The sequence below is a fragment of the Vipera berus genome, assembly GCF_964194415.1.
Source record: "Vipera berus genome assembly, chromosome: 1".
NCBI classification, from domain to species: domain Eukaryota; kingdom Metazoa; phylum Chordata; class Lepidosauria; order Squamata; family Viperidae; genus Vipera; species Vipera berus.
The window spans coordinates 8,928,108-8,941,182 of record NC_138202.1 but is presented as its reverse complement, the minus strand read 5'-3'; the positions used below and the strand labels follow the sequence as shown (position 1 = coordinate 8,941,182).

General features: G+C 50.0%; 1 protein-coding gene across 1 annotated transcript in view; it reads left to right on the top strand.

The window, feature by feature from the left end:
• POLRMT (RNA polymerase mitochondrial) overlaps positions 1-13,075 on the top strand; it is a 74,298-nt gene that overhangs the window by 23,902 nt on the left and 37,321 nt on the right. The window contains exons 10-11 of the mRNA XM_081320773.1: positions 1,045-1,830; positions 3,749-3,871. Of these exons, the coding sequence (XP_081176899.1) occupies positions 1,045-1,830; positions 3,749-3,871 (909 nt within the window). The remainder of the gene's footprint in view (positions 1-1,044; positions 1,831-3,748; positions 3,872-13,075) is intronic.

Sequence of the window (13,075 nt, the reverse complement as noted above, 5' to 3'; positions counted from 1 at the left end):
GGCAGGGCAAGAAGCGACGGGTGGAAACGGATCAAGGAGAAAAGCAACCTGGAACTAAGGAGGAATTTTCCTGACAGACAGAAAAATTAGCCAGTGGAACGGCTTCCCCTGAGAAGTTGCGGGTGATCCATCACTGGAGGCTTTCAAAAAGAGAGTGGAGAATCATTTGTCTGAAATGGTATAGAACAGAGGTCCCCAACCTTTTGGGCACCAGGGACCCATTCCGTGGAGAAGGGGTTTTTTTTTCGCAGACCAGAGAGTGCGTGGTTTTGTGTGCTGCCTGCATGTCACGGATGGGGCTTTGCTTGTTTGTGCGGCCCGGTTGCTGGCATGCCGCGGCCCGGTACTGGTCCACGGACAGGGGGTTGGGGACTCCTGGACTAGAAGACCTCCAAGTTCCCCTCCAACTCAGTAAAGCAGGGGTCCCCAACCTGTGGGCCGTGGCTGTGTGTCTGACTGGCCAGTGTGCGCCCATGTATACGCACACTCATGCCCCTGCGCTGGCGTTAGTGTCGCCGCGAGTGTCGCGCAGGCACTTGCAGCCCCATTTGCAGCATGTGCGGTCGCGGCCCCCATTGCTGGCATGCACGCTCGCGGCCCCATTCACGTGCGCGCATGTGCGTGTCTTGGCGCCTGCCCCTCCCTTTCCAGCCCGCCCACCCAGAAAGTTTGGGGAACTCTGCTGTAATGGATGATTTCTGTAAAGCTGGTGAATTTGCCAACAGTGGCCTGTCTTGCCTTTGTAAACGGGGCCTAGGGTAGCCCAAAACGGCCACGTGCTTTTTACAGGTGGTCCTTGACTCACAACCACTTGTTCAGTGACCCGTTCACAGTGACAAGGGCAGTGGGGAAAAAAGTTTTCTCACTTAAGCACCGTTGCAGCATCTCTGTGGGGTCACGTGATCCAAATTCGGTCACTGGCCTACAAATGGTTGTAAATCAAGGATGAGCTGTCGTATTAAGGATGATAGCTGGTTTTGGGTTTTGGGGTGTTTTGTTTTTTTTTTTGTATTTTAAAAATCCCCTCTCTTTTTCCTTTTGCAGATCGGTTTCATTAAACCTCACTCTATCCTGATCCGGCTTCTCCAGGAGGCTGTGGAGACGACCCTCACCTTTGACTCTTTTATCCTCCCCATGCAATGTCCCCCCGTGCCCTGGGTCTCTTCCCAGTTTGGGGCCTACACTCTCTCTCCGGTCAAGCTGATGCGATGCCAAGACGGGGTGCTCCAGCACGAGCTTCTTTTAGAGGAGTGCCCTCACGACCACCTCTGCTTGGTCCTGGATGCGCTGAACTTTCTGGGCAACTGCCCTTGGAAAGTCAATCAGCCCGTATTGGACGTGGTCATCTCCATCTTCAACGACAAAGGCGATGAGAAACTGGACATCCCTCCGCCGCCATCTTGGGAGGCCAAAGAACTCGCCAAGCAGCTGGCCGAGAGTGCGCCAATGTCCAAGATGGCTCTGAGATGGAAGATGGCCCAGTGCCGTAAGAAGGCCAGGGAGACCTACAGCCTGCGGATGGACATGCTCTACAAGCTCTCCATCGCCAAGCACCTGAAAGACGAGGTTTTCTGGTTCCCTCACAACCTGGATTTCCGTGGGAGGACCTACCCTTGTCCTCCTCACTTCAACCACCTGGGGGGTGACTTCACGCGGGGGATTCTCCTCTTTGCAGAGGGGAAGCCCCTTGGACAACACGGTCTGGATTGGCTGAAGATCCATCTGGTCAACCTGACTGGGCTGAAGAAGAAGAACACTCTGAGGGAGAGGTTGGCCTACGCCAATCGGATCATGCCGGACATCCTGGATTCGGCAGACAATCCGCTCACGGTACATCCAGTGGAGGCGCCAAGTTTTGGGAAAGCATCGGCCTTCTTGGGCCCTTTGTGGGTTACAGGGTGGGCGGCTTGGGGGTGGCTGGCGGCCCTTAGTGAGCATGTGTAGAGAGGAAGGTCAGTAGCGAAGGGGGAAAGATGGCAGTGGTAAGGCTGTGTAAGCACAACTGGGATTGTAACATTTTGTTTGTTTTTGGAGGTAGTTTGTGGGTCCTTCGTTTGATCCTTCCTTCCTTCCTTCCTTCCTTCCTTCCTTCCTTCCTTCCTTCCTTCCTTCTCCTCTCCTCTCCTCTTCTTTTCTCTTCTCTTCTGGCTGAGGAATTATAATAATAATAACAACAACAACAATAATAATAATAATTATTATTATTATTATTATTTTATTTATATACCGCCCTTCTCCCGAAGGACTCAGGGCGGTGAACAGGGCAGATATATAAAAAATACAAAAATACAAAAGTTAAAAGAAGGGACCTTGGAGGTCATCTAGTCCAATCCCCTGCTCAGGCAGGAAACCCTATAATTCTGGGAGTTGAAGTCCACAGGTCTTAAAGTTGCGAAGTTTGAAGACCCCTGTTATAGAGCAATGTTTCTCAAACTTCACAGCTTGAAGCTGTGTGGACTTCGATTCCCAGAATTCCCCAGCGAGCATGATTTAAGAGATGTGGCCTTCACACACTGCCTGAGGAATTCTGGGAGTTGGAAGTCCACACACCTTCCGGTTGCCAAGGTTGAGAAATCCTGATGCAGGTAGTCCTCAGCTTGCAACTATTCTTTTAGTGACGCTTTGAAATTACGACGGCACTGAAAAAGTAACTTAGGACCATTTTTCACACTTAACGACCGTTGCAGGCTCCTCATGGTCCGTGATTAAAATTTAGGCACTTGGCAGCCGCCCTGTATTTATGACGGTTGCCCTGTCCTGAGTTCATGTGATCACCATCTGTAACCCTCTCAGCCGGCTTCCGGACAAACAAAGTCAACGGGGGAAGGCAGATTCGCTTAACGACCACTTTAGTCACTTAACCTGCAGTGATTCCCTTAACAACTATGGCCCAAAAAAAGGAAAGGTCATAAAATGGGGCGTAACTCACTTAACACCTGCTTTGCTTAGCAACAGAAATTTTGGACTCGGTTGTAGTGGTAAAGTCGAGGATTACCTGTAGTTCATTCAGACGCGTATGAATTTATTATTCTTTTCTTTTTTTTTCTTTTTAAAGTGTAAACTGCCCATCGGCCATTCTGGAATCTATCAGCTGATGATGGATGGTGGTAGCGGAGGGGATAACGTGATGCCCTGTTGCTTTTCCATTGCCATTTTCCAGCTTTTTAATAACAATAACAACAACAATAATAACAATAATAATAATAGGTCCTTGGTAAGGACTCAATAGGTAGACAAAAATGCCAAATCCAGTCTGAACATCTGGCTGACTGTGTGATGATCAATAGTAAATAATAATAATGATCAATAATGAATAATAATAATAATAATAATAATAATAATAATAATAATAATAAAGTTGGAAGGGACCTTGGAGGTCATCTAGTCCAACCCCCTGCTCAGTCAGGAAACCCTATACCAGGGGTAGGCCACCTTGGCTCTTTTATGACTCGTGGACTTCAACTCCGAGAATTCCTGAGCCAGCCATGCTGAGGGGAAAGGGAGAGGTTTCCAAGCTGAGCCATGCTGGCTCAGGAATTCTGGGAGTTGAAGTCCACGAGTCATAAAAGGGCCAAGGTTGCCTAGCCCTGCGCCTAAACCATCTCAAGAGAAATGGCTGTCCAGTCTCCTCTTAAAAACTTCCAGTGTTGGAGGATCCACAACATCTGGAGGCAGGCTAGTGGCTAGTACGTGCTTGATTCTTCCCTGGAGTCCTATTTTAAATCTGGTTTTCTTTCCTCCGGTACAGGGCAAGAGGTGGTGGATGGACACCGATGAACCGTGGCAAGTTTTGGCGTGCTCCATGGAGATCGCAAAGGCTGTGCGGTCCCCCAATCCTGCTCAATACGTCTCCCATTTTCCTGTTCATCAGGTAGAGCCTTATGTGCTTGGAGGTCCTTTCCGCTTTGTTTTATATCGGCAGGGAGAGGGAGGATGTGTGAACCTCGTGAGGCTTTGAGGCAGCACCCCGATTTCTCTTTTTATTTATTAAGTTTGTTTGCCACCCGTCTCGCCTGCAAGGGGTTGACCCTGGGCGGTCTTTATTTAGTTATTAAAATATTAATTATTTAATCCCAGATTCCTGATGGCTTGGGCTACAGGAGATGTCATTAAAGTACAAGTAGTCCTTGACGTACGACAGTAGATGGGCCGGGAAGTCATGCCGGTTGTTAAGCGGGTCACCCTGTGATCACGCTTGAGTTTATTACCTTTTGTGCGCCGGTCGTTCAACAAACGTTGCAGTCCAAAAGTGAACACCACTGTCATTAAGTGAATCCGATATCCACAAAAAGCTGTTTTTTGCTGGGAAATAGAAGTAAACAGCGGTTTGTGCCCCCCAAAATGTAAATTGCGGCCAACATGCAATCACGCGACCATGGGGGGGGGGCAGTTGCTTGGCTATCAGAACTTTGAATCTGGGTTGTAAGTAATCTTGGGGAGGCCTGTCGTAACTTCAAAGTCGCTAAGTGACAGGTCGTAAGTCAAGGACTACCTATAAACACTTTGCTTTTGCATCTTTCTCCTCCCGTTTTGCTTTTCTTGCATCAGAATACAGGAAGTCCTTGACTTACAGCTGTTCATTTAGTGACTGTTCAAAGTTACAGCGGCACTGGAAAAAAGGGGCTTACGGCCGTTTTTCACACCTTTCCAGCATCCCCACGATCATGTGATCAAAATTCAGACGCTTGGCAAACTGCTTCGTATTTATGACCATTGCTGTGTCCCAAGATCCTGGGATCCCCTCTTGCGACCTAGTGACAAGCAAGGTCCATGGGGAAGTCAGATTCCCTCAACAACCAGCTTACTAAGTTATCAACTGCAGGGATTCACTTAACAACGGAGGCAAGAAAGGTCATAAAACGGGGCAAAATTCACTTAAATGTCTCGCTTAACAACAGAAACTTTGGGCTCAATTGTGGCTGTAAGTCGAGGACTAGCTGTATAGATTACATGGCCTTTGGGCAACATGTGGCTTCTGCCTCCTAAATCAGGGAATCAGGGATGGGAATCCCAGGGAAGCATCCATTCCTCCTTCTGTTATGTTTTCAAGATGTACAGTGATTAATATTTAGATGTTACTTATATGTAAGGGTGTAGGTCTATAGATATGTTGTATATAGTATGTTTCAAATGTGTATTATGTATGTGTACACTGTGAGAGGAAGCAACTAAATTTCATTTTTTTAATGTGTGCCATTGTACCCACAGGGGGAAAATAGTAATAAAGGTTATCTAATCTAATCTAGGTCACACAACTCAAGTCAACAGCACCTATTCCAGAAAAAGGATCAAAATAACACAAATTGGTCCTATTACCCAAATTTCTTTGTGCTTGACATTTTGTGACAGTCTCTTGAAACAGGCGTATATAAATCCCTCTTTTGTGCACTAGGGTGATGTGTCCCCCCGCCCCCCAACGTTGCCTAGACTGGTGGGCAATGAGACACAGTAGATTGCAATTAATACAAGTTTGAATGGCGCAATACAGATATGTCCTCGCTTACTGACTGTCTTTGGGACCAGGAACTCTGTCACTAAAGGAGGTGATCAAAGGCACCATGTCAAAGGCGGCCACACTGATTGATGACATCAGTTACGGGTGGCATACAAGCTTAATATATAAATAATGCTAATTATACATTATTATGGGTAATTTTACTTAATTATAATGATTACCATAATACTCATTATTAATAACCGTAAACCATTATTTGCAGACACTTAGGGGCCACAGTAGAGCTTGCCGGCTTGTGTGATTCAAGCTAATATGCAGTATAATTTGCAAGTCCAGCCAGGATGCTTTTGGGTGGGGTTTGGGTGGGGAGTCAAGAGGCCACTTTATCATATGTTTAAGAACGAATCCCAGCAAGACAAGTCTATCGAGATGAGGAAGGTAGAATACTGATTATTGAAATTTCCTTGAATAAAAAAAAGGTCGCCCTGGTAGGAATTTACGCCCCCAATGAAAAACAAAGACAATTTTATAAGAAACTACATAAGATTATTGCTGATATGGAATATGAGAACATTTGTATAATTGGCGATTTTAATGCAATTATAGACAGGGAATTAGATTATAAGAGTGAGGAAGTAAGGAAACGAACCAGGAGAATATTACCCGGTACTTTTTTTTAAAATGGTGGAAGAATTAAATATTCAAGATAGTTGGAGGGAGAGAATTTTGAATGAAAAGCAATTTACATACTATTCAGGGCGGCAACAAAACAATTAAATTCAAATATTGATGATATAATAGTAGACATTAATACTTGGGCAGACCATAATCCCATTGTAATTAAATGGAAAGAACAGAAGACAACAACAAGGAGGTGGACTCTTAAAAAAGACAATTCTAAACAAAACAGAATTTAAGCATAAGATGGAGGAACAAATGCGGACATTCTTCCAGTCAAATAAGAAAGAGGAGACTAGCACTCAATACGGCCAAGGCAGTTATGAGAGGAACTGCAATTGCGTACATGGCCAATGAATATAAAAAGAAAAGGCAATATCGAAAAAGTTTAGAGGAAGAACACAAAAAATTAGAATTAGAACTACAAAAAACCCCACAATGTAGAGATCTAAAACAACAGCTAGATTTAAATAAGCATAAATTGAATATTATAGAAAAGGGAGACATGGCACAAAAAATAAAAAGCATTAGACAAAAAAAATTTGAACAGGCAAATAAACCTGGGAGATGGCTGGCCTATAGATTGAAAAAACAAAAAGATGATAGATGGATTAGTAAATTATGTAATCAAACAGGAGAGATAGTACATCAAAAGGAAGGAAAAAAATGGGTGACGTATGAATTCTATAAGAATCTTTATAAAGAGGATGAAATGATCACTGAGGAAAGAATATCACATTATCTTATGAAAGCAGACTTACTGAAGGTTTCGGAAGAATTTCAAAATATACTAAATAAAGATATAACAGTCCAGGAAATTATGGAAGCCATTAAAAAACAAAAAAGTAATAAAACACCTGGCCCTGATGTACTACCGTCCGAAATATATAAAAACCTCCAAGAACTTTTGGTTCCAACCCTATTGGATTTATTTAATGAGGTACTAAACACAGCAAAAATTCCAAACTCATGGAAAAGAAGCAATCATCTCACTAATTCCTAAAGAAAACTCTGATTTGACCTGCATTAAAAACTATAGGCCCATTTCTTTACTGAACACGGATTACAAGATTTTCACGACTATAATGGCAGAAAGATTAAAAAAAATATTTAGCTGAATTTATCCATACTGACCAAAACGGCTTCTTGCCTAAAAGACAAATTAGACATAATGTCAGGATCATACTAGACATCTTAGAATATTATGAATTACACAGCGAAAAACAAGTGGCATTAATTTTTGTTGATGCTCAGAAAGCGTTTGATAATGTCAAATGGAATTTTATGTTGACTCAACTCAAACAGATGGAATTTGGGGGGAAATTCATAAATATGTTTAAAGCAATCTATTCCAAACAAGAGGCAAAAGTAATCATAAACGGAGAATTAACAAATAGCATTCAAATACAAAAAGGTACAAGACAAGGCTGTCCACTATCTCCTTTATTATTCATTCTTTAGAAGCACTCACAAGAATACGGTAATCTGAAAAGATAACCTGATTAAAGGATTAGAAATCAGAAAAGAGACATTTAAATTACAGGCTTATGCAGATGATTTAGTTTTCATTCTGGAAGACCCCTTAGAATCTGGAACAAGATTATTACAGGTGCTGGAAAATTATGGAGATGTTGAGGGATTGAAAATTAATAAAGAAAAAACTAAAATGTTAGTTAAAAATATGTCCAATTTACAAGAAACTGAGCTAGTAGAAAAAAATAATATCCAGACGTCCAAAAGAGTAAGGTACTTGGGGATCCAACTGTCGGCAAGATGTACTTCACTCAAAAGAGAAAATTATGACAAGTTAATGGACCAAATTACAGCAGACCTAGATAGATGGAAAAACTTGCAGCTCTCCTTTATGGGGAGAATAGCGACAATCAAGATGAATATACTTCCCAAATTACTCTTTTTATTCCAATGTGTACCAATTAAATTAGGTAAGGATTTTTTTTGAAAATTTAAACAGAATTACATCCAAATTTATCTGGCAAGGTAGAAAACCGAGAATCAAGTTAAAATTATTACAGGATGCAAAGGAAAGAGGAGGGCTCGGCTTCCCGAATTGGGAAAAATATTATCAAGCAGCAATAGCGGTATGGATAAAGGATTGGATACACTTAAGAAACAGGAGACTACTATCATTAGAAGGCCACGTCATGCAAATTGGGTGGCATGCTATAATGTGGGACGGAAAATATAAGGCCCACCGGTACTTCCAGAATCATCATATTAGACAGGCACTATTAGACGTGTGGATAAAAATTAAAAAATTTAATTACCGTATATACTTGAGTATAAGCCGACTCGAGTATAAGCCGAGACCCCCATTTTCACCCCCAAAAACTGGAAAAAGTTCGTGACTCGAGTATAAGCCGATCCGCCGTTCTGCAAGCCTCCGCCGCCAGCAGAGGCTCGATCCGCCATTTTGCAAGCCTGAATACACAGGAATACCCTGTGTGGCCGCGGCTCTCGGGGAAGCCCTGGCTGTCCGCTTCCTCGTTCCACGCTGCCATTCGGGGCCCGCGCGTTCCCCGGGCAAATCGCGGCGCCCAGCAGGCGAGGAAACACGCCCGCTCCAGTCGCCCCCCCTTCCCTCAGGAGACGCGAAGCAAGTGACCGCCCGGAGCTTACCGAGGACTTGCGCGCGGCCGAGGCTTCGGTGCTTCCAGGATCGCGCGCACCTCTCCCAAGCCGCCGCCGTCCGGAGACCTGCCGAAGTTTGGGGAGATTTGGGGAGGTGCGCGCGCACCTCCCCAAACCTCCCCAAACGTCAGCAGGTCTCCGGATCTCCGTGCCTTGCCTGCCTGCTTCTTTCGCTCACCCGTGCTTTCTCTCCCCATCGCTCACCCGTGCTTTCCCCCCCCATCGCTCACCCGTGCTTTCTCTCCCCATCGCTCACCCGTGCTTTCCCCCCCCCATCGCTCACCCGTGCTTTCCCCCCCCATCGTTCACCCGTGCTTTCCCCCCCCATCGCTCACCCGTGCTTTCTCTCCCCATCGCTCACCCGTGCTTTCCCCCCCCATCGCTCACCCGTGCTTTCTCTCCCCATCGCTCACCCGTGCCGCCCCGAAAATGCCGCTGCCGCTTGCTCGCTTCCTCGCCCGGGGACCAGCACCAGCCAGCCAGCCCGCCGGCGAGAAGCCCGGCCCGGAGGTGAGGGGAGGGAGCGGAGTCGCTCACCCGTGCTTTCCCCCCCCATCGCTCACCCGTGCTTTCTCTCCCCATCAAAGATCCTTGGAAGTAATGGTTGGAAAAGTTTGCAAGTCTTTGGGAAAGTTCAAGAAGTGAAAGGAATACCCTCCTCTTGAAAGACCAGATAAGGCAGACAGGGAGATGAAGAGTTCAACCGAGTTTCCTCTTTTGTTCAGGCATCTGCACCCGCTGCTTTTAAACTCGCCGGGCGCTGCAACGGCACCCGTTTTCCCCGGCGAGTTTTCCCTACCTGGCCCCTGCAGAATCGCGGCGGCGCCCCCGGAGAAGCCTACCCCGAGGCTGCGGCCGATTTTTCCTTCTCCTAGACTCTGCCGCCCAGAGCGTTGTTTCTCCCCCTCGTGCGTGCGTGGGATGAGGCGAGAAACCAACAGCCTGCGTCCGTCTCTCTTTATGTATATTTCTGTATATATCTTATCTCGGGATCTAGACCTTTCGAAGGAGAAGGGGCGGCTGGAGTTCGTGAGTTGCTGTGGGACCCAAGGGTTGGGGGAAGAGAGATGGGAGGGAAAAGGGGAGAAACCTGCCGCTGGCTAGTTCTTTGTCTGATCGGGGAGCCTGAACAAAAGAGGAAACTCGGTTGAACTCTTCATCTCCCTGTCTGCCTTATCTGGCTTTTTGAAACGCACCACCGGCTGCTCCGTCCAGAAGCCCAGATTCGGGAGGGCTGCTTGGCTTCCACTTGAGCCCATCTATGTCCGCGGGCCCCCCCCCCACTACCCCTAGACCTCCGCCGCCGGCGGTGCCCAAACCTCCCCAATCATCAGCAGGTCTCCGGATCTCCGTGCCTTGCCTGCCTGCTTCTTTCTGCTGGATCCGCGCCCTGCCGCCGGCAGAGGCTTGCGGAGCGCGGATCCAGTGTGGGGGGGGAGAAAGCCCTTTAGCAGGATTTGCCTGCATGCCGGCGGAGGCTGGATCCGTGCTCCACAAGCCTCTGCCGCCGGCTGGATCCGCGCCCTGCCGCTGCGGAGCGCGGATCCAGCCTCCGCCGGCGGCGGAGGTCTAGGGGTAGTGGGGGGGGGCCCGCGGACATAGATGGGCTCAAGTGGAAGCCAAGCAGCCCTCCCGAATCTGGGCTTCTGGACGGAGCAGCCGGTGGTGCGTTTCAAAAAGCCAGATAAGGCAGACAGGGAGATGAAGAGTTCAACCGAGTTTCCTCTTTTGTTCAGGCTCCCCGATCAGACAAAGAACTAGCCAGCGGCAGGTTTCTCCCCTTTTCCCTCCCATCTCTCTTCCCCCAACCCTTGGGTCCCACAGCAACTCACGAACTCCAGCCGCCCCTTCTCCTTCGAAAGGTCTAGATCCCGAGATAAGATATATACAGAAATATACATAAAGAGAGACGGACGCAGGCTGTTGGTTTCTCGCCTCATCCCACGCACGCACGAGGGGGAGAAACAACGCTCTGGGCGGCAGAGTCTAGGAGAAGGAAAAATCGGCCGCAGCCTCGGGGTAGGCTTCTCCGGGGGCGCCGCCGCGATTCTGCAGGGGCCAGGTAGGGAAAACTCGCCGGGGAAAACGGGTGCCGTTGCAGCGCCCGGCGAGTTTAAAAGCAGCGGGTGCAGATGCCTGAACAAAAGAGGAAACTCGGTTGAACTCTTCATCTCCCTGTCTGCCTTATCTGGTCTTTCAAGAGGAGGGTATTCCTTTCACTTCTTGAACTTTCCCAAAGACTTGCAAACTTTTCCAACCATTACTTCCAAGGATCTTTGATGGGGAGAGAAAGCACGGGTGAGCGATGGGGGGGGAAAGCACGGGTGAGCGACTCCGCTCCCTCCCCTCACCTCCGGGCCGGGCTTCTCGCCGGCGGGCTGGCTGGCTGGTGCTGGTCCCCGGGCGAGGAAGCGAGCAAGCGGGCGAGCGGCAGCGGCATTTTCGGGGTGGCACGGGTGAGCGATGGGGAGAGAAAGCACGGGTGAGCGATGGGGGGGGAAAGCACGGGTGAGCGATGGGGAGAGAAAGCACGGGTGAGCGATGGGGGGGGAAAGCACGGGTGAACGATGGGGGGGAAAGCACGGGTGAGCGATGGGGGGGAAAGCACGGGTGAGCGATGGGGAGAGAAAGCACGGGTGAGCGATGGGGGGGGAAAGCACGGGTGAGCGATGGGGAGAGAAAGCACGGGTGAGCGATGGGGGGGGAAAGCACGGGTGAGCGATGGGGGGGGAAAGCACGGGTGAGCGATGGGGAGAGAAAGCACGGGTGAGCGATGGGGAGAGAAAGCACGGGTGAGCGATGGGGGGGAAAGCACGGGTGAGCGATGGGGAGAGAAAGCACGGGTGAGCGATGGGGGGGGAAAGCACGGGTGAGCGATGGGGGGGGAAAGCACGGGTGAGCGATGGGGGGGGAAAGCACGGGTGAGCGATGGGGAGAGAAAGCACGGGTGAGCGATGGGGGGGAAAGCACGGGTGAGCGATGGGGAGAGAAAGCACGGGTGAGCGATGGGGAGAGAAAGCACGGGTGAGCGATGGGGGGGGAAAGCACGGGTGAGCGATGGAGAGAGAAAGCACGGGTGAGCGATGGGGAGAGAAAGCACGGGTGAACGATGGGGGGGGAAAGCACGGGTGAGCGATGGGGGGGGAAAGCACGGGTGAACGATGGGGGGGAAAGCACGGGTGAGCGATGGGGGGGAAAGCACGGGTGAGCGATGGGGAGAGAAAGCACGGGTGAGCGATGGGGGGGGAAAGCACGGGTGAGCGATGGGGAGAGAAAGCACGGGTGAGCGATGGGGGGGGAAAGCACGGGTGAGCGATGGGGGGGGAAAGCACGGGTGAGCGATGGGGAGAGAAAGCACGGGTGAGCGATGGGGGGGAAAGCACGGGTGAGCGATGGGGAGAGAAAGCACGGGTGAGCGATGGGGAGAGAAAGCACGGGTGAGCGATGGGGGGGGAAAGCACGGGTGAGCGATGGGGAGAGAAAGCACGGGTGAACGATGGGGGGGGAAAGCACGGGTGAGCGATGGGGGGGGAAAGCACGGGTGAACGATGGGGGGGAAAGCACGGGTGAGCGATGGGGGGGAAAGCACGGGTGAGCGATGGGGAGAGAAAGCACGGGTGAGCGATGGGGGGGAAAGCACGGGTGAGCGATGGGGAGAGAAAGCACGGGTGAGCGATGGGGAGAGAAAGCACGGGTGAGCGATGGGGAGAGAAAGCACGGGTGAGCGATGGGGAGAGAAAGCACGGGTGAGCGATGGGGGGGGAAAGCACGGGTGAACGATGGGGGGGAAAGCACGGGTGAGCGATGGGGGGGAAAGCACGGGTGAGCGATGGGGAGAGAAAGCACGGGTGAGCGATGGGGGGGGAAAGCACGGGTGAGCGATGGGGAGAGAAAGCACGGGTGAGCGATGGGGGGGAAAGCACGGGTGAGCGATGGGGGGGGAAAGCACGGGTGAGCGATGGGGAGAGAAAGCACGGGTGAGCGATGGGGAGAGAAAGCACGGGTGAGCGATGGGGGGGAAAGCACGGGTGAGCGATGGGGAGAGAAAGCACGGGTGAGCGATGGGGGGGAAAGCACGGGTGAGCGATGGGGAGAGAAAGCACGGGTGAGCGATGGGGGGGGAAAGCACGGGTGAGCGATGGGGGGGGAAAGCACGGGTGAGCGATGGGGGGGAAAGCACGGGTGAGCGATGGGGGGGGAAAGCACGGGTGAGCGATGGGGAGAGAAAGCACGGGTGAGCGATGGGGGGGGAAAGCACGGGTGAGCGATGGGGGGGGAAAGCACGGGTGAGCG